At 48.0% G+C, this 13,001-nt stretch overlaps 1 protein-coding gene across 2 annotated transcripts in view; it reads right to left on the bottom strand.

Moving 5' to 3' along the window:
* The window catches only part of ACOXL (acyl-CoA oxidase like), a 362,177-nt gene that overhangs the window by 312,703 nt on the left and 36,473 nt on the right, over positions 1–13,001 (bottom strand). For both annotated transcript variants that reach the window (XM_058428613.1, XM_032177651.2), the window contains exon 8: positions 12,638–12,770. In XM_058428613.1, the coding sequence (XP_058284596.1) occupies positions 12,638–12,770 (133 nt within the window). The remainder of the gene's footprint in view (positions 1–12,637; positions 12,771–13,001) is intronic.

The following is a 13,001-nucleotide window of genomic DNA, read 5'->3' as shown; positions in this document are numbered from 1 at the left end:
AAAAAAAGTCAGGAGCATGCACTGAAACAAAGCTTGGACGAGACAGCAAATAGAAGAAAGGGAATGCGCCACAGTGAGCCAGCCCTTAGCGCCTTACACCATGAGCTATTTATTCAAGCATGAAAACTGGGACATCATCCTCACAACACTAATTAGACAAAGAAATGAGATATGCAAATATTTTTAAAAAGTTGATTCTGCAACACTCTTGCCAGATAAAAGTTAATAAAAAAAAAAAAAACACAACCCATCAGGCTGACTCTGGAGCTAATGCCCATCACCCTAACTACCTGACCTAGGATATCCCTGGAGAAAAATCAAGCACAAGATGCAGGCTGCCCCATGACGCTGGAGACAGCTCAAATCCTTGGAATCTCCCATGGGCCAGGTTGGCCCAAAGGTCAGAGGAAGCACAGTTACCCAAGCAAGAAGCACAGAAGTTTCAAGAAATTGAAGATGCTGCACTTTGAGGCTCCAACATGTCCAGCATCCCTTCTCCAGTGCAGCCTCCAAATGAAGGGTCTTTTGCAAGGAGGGTTCTGTGGGACCCTCAAGTCATTCCGTAATCCTCAAGTCATTCCTCAAGTCATCGAGTGGGACACGGATGTGTACAACCCTGCACTGCCCCACACGAGGTGATTGCCTCGCCAAGCTGCCTCCCCTCACAGAGTCTCTGTTTTCGCGGCTGTGAAACTGGAATCCTGGTGGAGCTGCTGAGAGCACTGAATGAGAACACGCACATGAAACCTCAAGAGCCTGGCCCACGGGAGACCATCAGCACGTGGCAGCTCCCTTCTCTCCTCCTGGACCTCATTAGAACAAAGATGCTTGTGATGGGCTGGGTGCAGGGCTGAATTCAGTTCACAGACAGCTACTGAGCGCCCCCTGTGTGCCTCGCACTGTGTGAAGTTCCTGCCCTTTCGTAGCTAAGGGAGAAGTAGGCAGACCGTTAACACCTGGGACTGGAATAAGCCAGGCACTAAGAGCAGCCCCCAAGGCAGGAAGCTTTCCCAGGGAAGCCACATCCATGCCCAGGCAACGGGTGAGCAAGAGAGGAAGACAGGGACAGTCACGGGCAGAGGGGCCAAGCTGTGCTGAGCCAGAGGTCACCAGGGTGGCCTGTTTGAGGAGCTGCAACCGGGTCTGTATTGCTAGAGTATAAGATTCATTTCTCTCACCCGGATAGAATTCCCCTTAACCCAGTTCCTCTACACTTTAGGCCACAGCTGCTCTCTGAAGCTTTAATCCTATTACATGGCTGTCTTTAGAGAACAGGAGACCATCCCCAGACCTGTGTATCATCCACCCAGAATAGCACTCCAGTCACACTGACAATGTCATCAGACCCAGGAGACTCAGCCATGAGCAATCTGCAAGGGTGAGCCAAGGAGCAAGTAAGCACTGCAGGAAATAAAAACAAAATAGTCACTGCCCAGATACATGCCTGCCTCAACTGAAAATACCCTGGAGTGGACAAGTCCAAAAGATCTCCATATACATATTAGAAACAGAAAATGCTTGTTTTTCTTTTTCTAAAGATTCAATTCATGATTCCAGGGCCAATAATACATTTAAATGCCACCAGATGACCCACACCCAATCTCCACAGAGCTGTGATCTGGACTGACTTATTCTCTACCAAATAAGCCTTCCCTTTGCCACCATATTTATTCATCTATCTCTCTATCCATCCACCCACCCATCCATTCATCCATCCATCCATCCATCCATGCATCCATCATTTATCCATCTACCCATCTATTTATCCATCTATCCATCCATCCATCCATCCATGCATCCATCATTTATCCATCTACCCATCTATTTATCCATCTATCCATCCATCCATCCATCCGTCCATCCATGCATCCATTTATTCATCCATCTATCCATCCATTCATCCATCCACCCACTCATCCATTCATCTACCCACCCATCTATCCATTCATCCATCTATTCATCTACCCATCCATCCTTCCATCCATCAATTAATCCATCTATTCATCCATTCATTCATCTATACATGCATTTTTCCATCCATTCACCCACTCACCCATCATCCATCTGTCCATTCACTGAGTGCTTACTAAGTACCAGGCCCTGTTCATCCAGAGGTGACCAAGAAGACACAGTTTCTGTCCTCTTGAAGTTGACATTCCCAGTGACCAGCCTTGCAGGTCAGGCACCCCAAGCAAGACTTTCTTACCCCTGAGTTTGCTGAATGGCAAATAAATATAGTTCCACAGAAGCCCTTGGGCACCCCACTCAGGGCCAACCTTGTAGGCAGAGAATGCCTGCTCCTCAGTTTACCTCCTTCTGTTCCTGCCTCTCCAAACTCAGATCAAGCTTGATCCAGAGGGAAGTCCCTACAATGCAGGCAAGATTCTCCCCACTGCAAACCATGTAATAATCTGGAAAAGCCACATGTCTTCACAGAAGCAGGGGACTGTGCTTCTTTATTGCAGACGTGGCAGCACACACATTTTAAATATGAAAAACATCCCCTCCTTCTAAGGTCCCTGTATTGAAGTTTTCAAGGCACCTCACTTGGATTTTGTACAAATTGAGAAATAAACCAACAAGCATCAGATAGAGGCCAAATTAATAAAATACAAATTAACAAAGGAGACTATGAAATAGATTTCATACAACAGACAAAATGATCAAGAAGCTTGAAGATATTACTACTATAGTGATTGATATGGTTTGGCTGTGTTTCCACCCAAATCTCATCTTGAATTATAGTTCCTATAATTTCCATGTGTTGTAGGAGGGACCCATTGGGAAGTAACTGAATCATGAGGGCAGTTAACCTCATGTTGCTGTTCTCATGATAGTGAGTGAGTTCTCACAAGATCTGATGGTTTTATAAGGGGCTTTTATCCCTTTTGCTCAGCACTTCTCCTTGCTGCCACCATGTGAAGAAGGACATATTTGCTCCCCCTTCCACCATGATTGTAAGTTTTCCAAGGCCTCCCCAGCCCTGCAGAACTGTGAGTTAATTAAACCTTTCCTTTACAAATTACCCAGTCTCAGGTATGTCTTTATTAGCAGCATGAGAACCAACTAATACAGTGATGAAGGCATATGTTTCTTCTCCTAACAAGAAAAAACAAAGGCAATTAGAAATTCCAGGACAAACTAAAAACCTTAAAAAGTTACAATTATCAAAATATCAAGCAAATAAAAAACATGATACGATTCTGAGTAATTTATAGAGTATAAGAAAAGTGATTCCATTTGACCTTGATGCTAGGAATATTGTTGTTCAAATTGTAAAGATATTTTGACATTAGACTTCTAGAGAAGAAACATGATCCTCATATACTATGTGGTTCTACAGTGAACAATACTTCGTAGCCCTGGCCTTAATAACACACAAACTTATGACAATAATACAGAAAGTTATAACCCAAAAATATTCTACTAACCATTATTTTGCTTCTCTTCTTAGAGCCTGTAAGGGTTTTGTGGTGGCAAATTTAAATGGCCCAGTTCATTTTTTAAAATTTATCTAAGGAATTGTGAACTTTTTTTGGCTTACTAAATTTCATTATGGTAGGCAAAGGTATTCAAACTCGTTCCGTTAAACTAAGCTAAAAAAAAAAAAATCCACTGGACACACTTAATAAGTGTTCATTCTAAATGGCCCTTTTCCCCATAAAAAGTCATCAATGAAAAGGCTGGATCAACTCATTTCCCCTCTTACTCCTGATCCTAGCACACAATGCTCAGAAACACAGTGACACACAGCTGTGAGGCAAAGTCGGCAGTGCCACTAAAAATTAAACTAGGCCTCAGGTCACAGTGGAGGAGGCCTGGATTCTGGCCCAGCCACTAACCATTTATCATCTACCAAATCCCAGTCTGGGTAAAATGTCCACATTTTCAATGTGGACAACAAATTTTTTAAATCTTTGGTTTGGTTTGGTTAACCAAGGCAAATCCAACCATGCATGAAGTGTTCCAGGAACGCCAGTGGGCAGAGTTTATCCCAAGAACATCTGTCTTGAGGACTACAAAGCCACTCCAGCATTGGGTAAGGGCCGGACCCCAACGCTGGAATACCAGAGTGTGAGGCCCAGAAAGCTCTGGGCAAACTGTTACATCTTCCTGCATCTCAGGTTCCTCATCTGGAAAATGGGAATCAGGACAGCATTGAACTCACAGGGTTGCTCTGGTGACAAAATGAACAATTATATGTGAGGTGCTCAGAAAATTGTCCCTGATCAGGAAGCACTCAATACAAGTGAGTTACTATTTGACTGTGGCTTGAGCTGTTGTTGCCTTTCTCTATGGGAATCCACTACAGGATGGAACAAAGGAATGGAGCAATGAGATGTGGAGTGAGGGAAAAGGACAGTAACCTGTACAAGCACCTATGCTACATGGACTATCAAGTTTCAGGTGGAAAAGCTCCTAAGGACAGCAGGCCAGTTGTCAATCATCCATATCTGACCTTCCAGGTGGCACAGGCCATGCTTTTCCCCAGAGGTGGCCGAAAGGACTTCCATGGAGTGAAGCCTGGGAAGCTCCTCACAGCTGCAGCCTGGGCATCGTTCTCCCGGTAGTAGGTGAGCTGGCTGCTGGTGCCAAGGAAGGCAAGACTCTCCCAAGCAGGGCCCAGGCTGGGAGAACTGGGAAGCAGTCTACAATTATGGCAGCATCACACCGCCCCTCACAGCTGTCACTGCCACAACCCAAGGTTAGAGGAGGCTGGGGTTTCCTACAATGCCTGTGTAGCCTCTGATGACTTACTTAAAGGGAGTTCTGTTCCTTGAAATGTCACAGCCACAAACATCTAACATTCATGGACCACATCAAATGGGGAGAGATGCCCCAGGACTTTCCTCTCCTGTAGTAGAGAAAAACTCCTTACCCCACCAAGAGCTTTCTGGCTGCCCATCTGTGAATGTGACCCAGATACTCTACTCACTGGGGAAGGGCTGGATGCCAGCTCCTAGGTCTTTGTGCCACAGACCCAGAGGCCTCATTTGGAAAAGCTTCTATAAAGGACATGTACCAGACTCTGACCATAAAAACCCCACAACTGTCTCTGTATGGCATGTTACTCTCAGTACCCGCTGCCACATGTCCCCTCCTGCCAGTGTAACCATGGAGGTTCCACACAGCACCATAGCGTTTCAGTTACCTGGATGCACCATGAGTCCCCAGAGGGCACACACCTGCTCCAGGTCATCTCTGTCACCTCCTAGCACAATCCACAGTGCAGAAGGCGTACAACATGTCTTCATGGAATTTAAGCAAATTCAAATGGAAATTCTTTCAAATATCCATTTCAGATACACATGTCCTGTGCTACTTACTATCTCTGGCTGCACTTCTCTCTAGCTCTTCAGTCTTTGAGGAAAAGGACAGTAGATGTATCTTTTAAGGAGAAATGTTTATGAATGGAGCTGGAGGCCATTATCCTCAGCAAACTAACACAGAAACAGAAAACCAAATACCGCATGTTCTTACCTATAGTGGGAGCTAAATGATGAGAACTTATGAACACAAAGAAGGAAACAACAGACACAGGGGTCTACTTGCGGGGGAGCGGGGAGGAGGGAGAGAAGCAGAAAAGATAACTATTGGGTACTGGGCTTAATACCTGGGTGATGAAATAATCTGTACAACAAACCACCATAACATGAGTTTACCTATGTAACAAACTTTCTCATGTACTCCCCAACCTAACATAAAAGGCTACAAAAAGGACAAATGTTTAAATTTCGGTTGTTAAATATGTAAACAACTGCTATAGAAAACCAAAAAACATTATTTAACCACTTTATACCCATCCAAAATGCTGCAAACTTATGTTTTTAAAGACGTTTATGAGTCAAATTATATCCTGAAGAGTTGTCAAAATAACTCTACATCCTATTTACAATCTTGGTCTTGAGCCTGACAATTACTCAGCTCATGCATCCTTCTTCTTATGTTGACACTTTTTAAAAATCAACACTGATGCCTGATGAGAAGCTAAATAAACTGATGACAAGAGCAAAAAACCTCCCCACTTACACACGAAAGTAAATAAACGCAAAGAAAACAGAACCTGCAAGTCATTATTGGTATTTGCTGCCCTCTGGTGGTCAAGTCTGGGAAGTTTCCACACCAGGAAATAATCTGGGTGTTTCACAGATGGCCTCTCTGAGGATCACTCAGGCTAAAGCCTTCATCCCACGGGACTTCCCCAGCAACCAAGTAGGTCCTGCTTCTCTCCTTCCCCCGTGTGTGTGTGTGCGTGTGTGTGTGAGGATGCAAAAAAGAAAAAAAACAAAAAGGATAACGTCAGCCTGAGCAGAACAGGATGAGCAATGTGACCCCACCTCCTCCAAGCACACACAACGTGCCTGAAAAGGCATAAAACTGCAGCAGACGAGCTGCGCTTTCAACTCCCCAACACCATGTTCCATCTGAGCAGATGAGTGAGGCTGGCCACATCACAAAAGTGTCAACAGAATGAGCATCAGTCAGCTTTGCTTTATTAATATCAGGGAAACACATTCCTGTGAGCACCACACATTTTCAGGACATTACTTTAGAGAGCCCATAGCCTCCCCTTCCATCACCCTCTGTTATGCCACACTGTCTGCGGAGGCAGAGGTCCCACTGTGCTCAAAATCAGAGGGTTTCCGTTCCCACCAACCCCATTCAACTCAGTCCCCACACTGAGCGCCCCGTGCAAGACCTACGAAGACACTCCTTACTCTGCCCTTTGCTGCTGAAAGAAGGACAGGCTCTGAGGATGGTGAATGCCTCTGTCCTTTCCTTGCACACTCCTGCCTGGGGAGTTTCTGTGAAGTGTGGTGTCCATCAGGTAGGCGAATGGTTTTCTCTAGGCCATTCCACAACTCCCTGATATGCTATGGCTGTGTTCCCACCCAAATCTCATCTTGAATTGTAGTTCCCATCATCTCCACATGTCATGGGAGGGACACGGTGAAGATAATTAAATCATCGGGGCAGTTTCCCCCATCTTGTTCTTGTGATAGTGGGTGAGTCTCATGAAATCTGATGGTTTTATAAGGGGGCTTTTCCCCCTTTTGCTGAGCACTTCTTGCTGCTGCCATGTGGAGAAGGACGTGTTTGCTTCCCCTTCTGCCATGACTGTAAGTTTCCTAAGGCCTCCCCAGCCATGCTGAACTTTGAGTCAATTAAACATCTTTTCTTTATAAATTAACCAGTGTCAGGTATGTCTTTATTAGCAGTGTGAGAATGGACTAATACACTCCCCATTAACTACTAAATGACACATGAGCTGATTACTCTTGTGTTCAGAGTCTTTGTAGTGGGATGGGTAGGATGAATGGATTATTGGATGGATAAATGATGATGGATGGATGGGTGGATGATGGATGGGTGGACAATGGATGGGTGGATGATGGATGGATGAATAGATGATGAATGATGCATGGATGATGAATGATGGATGGATGAATAGATGATGGATGAATGACGAATGGATGATGGATGGGTGAATGGATGGGTGGTGGGTGAATGGGTGAGTGGGTGGATAGGTGGATGGACACAGATGGACAGGTGGTTGAACAGGTGGGTGGATGAATAGGCAGTAGATGGAAGGAAGGTTAGAAGAGTAACATGATTTCCATGACATGTAGGGCTCTACTAGGCCTTGCAGGCACTAAATAAAAAAACACAATCCCTGCCCATTAAAGGTTGTGTTAGTAATGATACAAAATGAGATCCATCTGTGACAAGAATAGATGAACACAAAGTGATTCCAGAAGACAATAAAAGCAGGTGACCTCCAAGCAAAAAGAAAACAGACAAAGGCCTGATTGTGTTACGGCAATAGCCGCAAACATTGAGATGATTAATGTGAAGAGGCTGAGTAACCTTCTGCTCAGGAGGAAGTGTCATGGCACCTGGTTTGTGGCCATTAGGACAGATGGAATGTCACACTCTGACACCTGCTGATCTGCCCCAGCCCCAGCCAGTAGCTGAAGCAGACAGGCAGAGTGGTGGAGAGCCGGATGACCAGGAGCCAGACACCCCAGTGAGGACATCGACATCAGGACCTCTCTGGAGCTGTGGCAGAGCTTGGGTGAAGGGGCAATCCCAAGCAAGACCTCACAGCAGTGGCAGCATGCAGCCTGCTGTGCTCACCTAACACAGCACAGGCCCACAGAGCCACACCACCACTCCATGTGCAGTGAGAAGGGCCCACGCTGGCCACTGACCAACCCTGGCTGGCTCTCGAGAGGACTCAGATGCCCTCAACCTCCTCTTCATTGCTCAAGTCTTCCATGAACCCTTGCAGTCAGAAGGTCACAGAAGGGTTACTCAAGGATGCAATACCCCATTTCAAACCCACATCAACAGCAGGGAGAGACTCTCCCATGCCTTGCTGAGACCCTTCACTCACACCCAACAATGCACACTGTAGGAAAAGATTATGTGTCTATCACCGGTTCTGAGAATCCCCTGAAGCCAATTTCTTCCCTTTGCTCTCCCTGAAGCTCCTGGGGCTGGGAAAAGCTACCCCCATCTCACATGCAGCACCCTCTACAATTTGGAGATGGTCGGTCAGGCTCTCAGGACTGGCTGAGTTGTCTGCCACCCAGCATCCACGTGCCTGAAAAGACAGCCCAGAATGCTGGTTGCACTCAGCATGCAGCCCCGCAGCTCAGCTGCTGCATGTGACTCTGCAGCCCCAGCCCTGGGCACACTCCCAGACCACCAGGGCCACACTGCCAAGTGTAGGTGAGCACGACCCCAGTGCCTGCTTACAGCACAATGCATGAGTGCGTACATGTGAAGCACATACTATGGGGAGCAGTGTCTGGGACAGAGAGGAAGAAAGAAAGAAGACTCCTGGTTCTGGACAGAAGGGCCACATGGAGTTAGATCAAAGAGGCAGCAACATCCTCCTTCCCACTCAACGTGGACCTGGCAGTGGGGGTTGGTATGTGGGAGCACAAGAACCAACATGCACTGAGGACTTCCCTCTGCTAAGAGTTATGCCAGGGGCTTCGGATGTGAATCCTGATTCAGACCTCATTCACTCTTTCCACTCCTATTTGCTGTTTGTCTACTATGTGCCCAGCCCTGTGTGTGAAGCTGAACACACAGCAGCGGATGAGGCTGGCAGGGCCCCGGCTGTGTGGAGCTTTTAGGCTAGAGAAGGAGACAGAACCCACCTATTGCACATGAGTTGTTACACTCATGAGTTGTAATACATGCTGCAAGTGGGGAGTCCAGTGCCTTGGGAAGAGGTGTCAGAGGAACCACATGCAGACTGAGGCCTTTCCGACGAAGGGACAGTCATACAAGCTCTGAAATGTATATGAAAACAACCCATGCAAAAGGGGGGCATCCCCAGCAGGACAGTAGCACGTGTGAGCCCCCTCCCACAGTAGCACAGGGGAGAGACGGAAATGAGGCCAGAGGGACAGAGGCCAATGGAGAGAGGGGGTACAGTGAGGGGTCATGAAGGATCCTGGATACAGGAACAGAACTTGGGCCTTGATCCTGGGCACCCAGAGGGTGACAAGGGGGCTGAGACAATGCTGATATTTCACAACCACATCCATGTGTTCTGTGCAGGGGTCTCAAGAAGCAGAGCCCATAGCAGCAGTGTCACCCGGGAACCCGGAAATGCAGATTCTCCACCCCACCCCAGAGCTGCAGAATCACACATCCTGGGGGTGGGACCCAGCTACTGTGCAGCACCTAATTTACAAGATGAGCTTGTCTTAACTAAAATATTTACCTCCGTGCAAAATCAGCCCGAGAGAATGGGCCAGACCTCATTTACATTTCTCACTCTTTCAGGTGCCCAGCTTCCTCCTCCTTCTGAAAAGGTTTCCCAGCCTTCTGGCACAGGCTGGAGACGTCTCCCAAGCCCCTACTCCCTCCCCTCCCAAACACATTCGCTTCCTTTTCCTTGTGTTCTTGGTAATCATTTAATTTGGTCTGGCATTTCTGACACAAATTAGATGATGGTTAATATGGCAAGGCTTTAAGAGAAAACCTGAAAGTTCCGAGGAATGCCATGGAAATGAAAGAAAACCATGAAAAATATGACATTTGGGCAAAGTTTAAAATGACCAGGCATGCTCAGCCTTGAGTGAATGTCACTATGGGGAGCCGCGGTGACAGTTTTCTAATACAAAAGGAACGCGCATAGGAGAAACGGATCCATTTTTCCACTCATCAGCAAGAGCAGAAGGAGAGGACCATCTTAGGTTTCAGCCGGGAAAGCATATGTCATGTGTTTGAGCCATAGGAGAGGAAGAGCTGCCAAGAGGGCCGGTGAGATCATCCTCGCCAGAGACACTGGAGATGAGATCACAGCGGCCCAGGTCGCTGTCCGGCAGAGTGTCTGGACCCTGCTGGGCTCTGTGCGGGGTCTTCCCACTGCCTGACAATCCCATCGCCTGGCAAGGTCTGGATAGGCAGGGCAGGTGCTAATTCCGGGTTACTATGGTTTGCTTCAGACACCTGGGAATTCAAAGGACACTATGCATCTCTGCAAAACATTGCATATTGCCTTGTTACTTGGAGGCGAGGGTACCCGGCATTTGTTTCACGGGAATGCCTATGTCTTCCTTTCTTTTAGCCAACTCCTGTCTTCCCAGTAACAGCAGCAGCAGCAGCAACAACAACAACAACAACAACAACCATCACACAAATAACAGCTGTGAGCTATGGAGCATTGCTCTGTGCCAGTGCTGCACACACACCCTTCACTCATGGCTCACCACCATCCTAAGACCCATTTCACAGATGAAGAAACTAAGCCCTAGAGAGTGCTATGGCCTGTTCACAGCCCTACTGCTGGTCATGGGCAGGATGAGACTTGAGCCCAGGGCTTTCCTGCCCGTGATCATGATCATGTCTCCGTGTTGCCAGGAATGAAGTCTGCACATCAGACAACCAATAGAGGAACTGATGCGAATGTGGCCCCCAAGATCCTCCTGGGCCTGGCAGGGGCTGGTCCATGATAATAACCAGTAGAATGGAGAACAGGAACCTTTTAGGAATCACCCACTCTGGCTCCTCTCCCTGAGACACCACCTCCACCCCGCTCCAGATCTGGTGATATTTAAAACCAAGGCCCTCCTGGAAGGCTCCCACCTCTGCCTGGTCTGGTCTGCACCACCCCACACTTTGCCCCACACCACCCCACTGTGGACCTCAATGAGCCTGCAGGGCTGCTGGCGGTGTGGACATCCTTCACACATCATCACCCCATCAAAACCAGCAAGAGTGCAGGGTTTCCCAGGAGCCTGCCTGGCCGCTGACCACCATGCGTTTTTTATATGCACCCAGCACTCTCCTCAGAGGGCAGGGCCCCTGAGTCAGGACAGTCTGCAGGCTACTGCAATTAGAGGGGATATTGTGCAGAGACTGCTATCATGGCTTCAGCTAACCCTGTATCCAATGTTTAACCAATCTTCCCTTCCATGCAATCCTAGGCTCGTCTGGCTTTTCTATTTTTGCCTCTCTCTGGAGTCCTGAGGATGGCTGAAATGGCTTCCGTTGCTAGACCTGAGGAACCAGTTTTCCTCGGCATTCTGATGCTCTCTGTGCTGGCGCCTTCACCACAAGGCTTTCTGGGGCCTCATTCAATATCAGACAGTTCAGCCAAGGGACCTGAGCCCCTCCTGACGTGGGACTTCAGACCTGAACACCCACCCGGCCCCACTGAAAGAACCCCCACAAAACAAGCACAGGAACTGGGGTGCACGGGCAGGCATGAGGCCAGGCTGAGTACGCATGTTGTTGGCCACAGCTGTGCCCCCTCACAGGAAGCACCATAAGGGGAAGCCTGGGTCAGGACAGGCCATCTGTGAAGCATGGCCGACCCCAAAGCAAGTAAAGAAGGGCTTTCCTGCTATTCAGATGACTCCGGACTGATGTCAGGCCTGGAGTCAAGTGAATGAAATTTATTCCTTCTTGATGGAAAAGCTGGACTCAAGCCCCAGATGTATATTCCTGGGGAGACTTAATTTTTCTTCTAGCTTCACCAAGCTCAGTGGAGCTTAAAGCAGGCTTTTCCTTCAAGCAAAGAGACAGAGAAGGCCCAGAGAACAAAGCAGTCTGGGGCCCTGGGAAGGAGAAGGAGGCCCTTCCAGAGCTTTGCTCTCCAGGCTTCTCTGTCCAAACCAATATACGGGAGAGTCAGGGCAGGGAGGCAGACATGGCTGGAGGTCTGGCCTCATGGCCTCCAGACTGCCATGGAGAATGTTACACCCTAAACAGACACATGAGGATCAACACTCCCAGGTGAATTCAGCCAAGACAAGCCGACCTTTGCCCACATGGGCCAACCCTTAGCTGCTTCTCCAGCAGATGTGTTTGCTCTGAACATCCCGTTCTCCCTGGTCATCTCTCCTGGCTCTATTACCACAATGCCTGTGCTCCACCCCCATGATTAGCAGCACACATCTGGGATGTAGATGGGTGGGATCCCCTCTTAAGAAGGGTGGAGAAATGTTCCCTGTGGATGGCCACCTGGCACTCCCCAGCATCTAACCGGGAACCCTGGCCATATTATACCAACTGTGGCTTGAGAAGCTCAGCTCCTGAAATTGTTACTCATCCCTGAGCCGTGAGAGAATTCACAGTAGATAATTAAATTAAAATCAGAGTCAATTACCTTCATGGCACCCATAGCTTGGAAAGCCACAGCTAATCTCGAAGGGGTCAGTGCTGCCAGCATGGCATTGAATCTTGCACTCTTGTTCCTAATAGGCGAATGGTACTGTCCGTCTGGAGCCACGGAACCAAACCTGTGGAAAAGAGAGGTGGGGTTTCACAAAAAAGCAGGACACAGCACCACCAGAAATGAAGTCAGGTGGCTCCCATGTGCACACACACGGAAGCACTCGGATTTCCCCATCGTGGAACTTCCCCCTTGAGACAGAGAGCAGATAAGGGCAGGGGGAGTCCCTCTCCAAGAGATGCTGAGAAAGGCTTGACTCATGGCAGGTAGTGGTTTCCTGAGAAATTAAACCAGCACC

Source organism: Hylobates moloch, unplaced genomic scaffold (assembly GCF_009828535.3).
Source record: "Hylobates moloch isolate HMO894 unplaced genomic scaffold, HMol_V3 SCAFFOLD_15, whole genome shotgun sequence".
In the NCBI taxonomy this organism is placed as follows: domain Eukaryota; kingdom Metazoa; phylum Chordata; class Mammalia; order Primates; family Hylobatidae; genus Hylobates; species Hylobates moloch.
The sequence above is the reverse complement of the archived record's forward strand: the minus strand, read 5'-3'. Positions and strand labels throughout refer to the sequence as shown.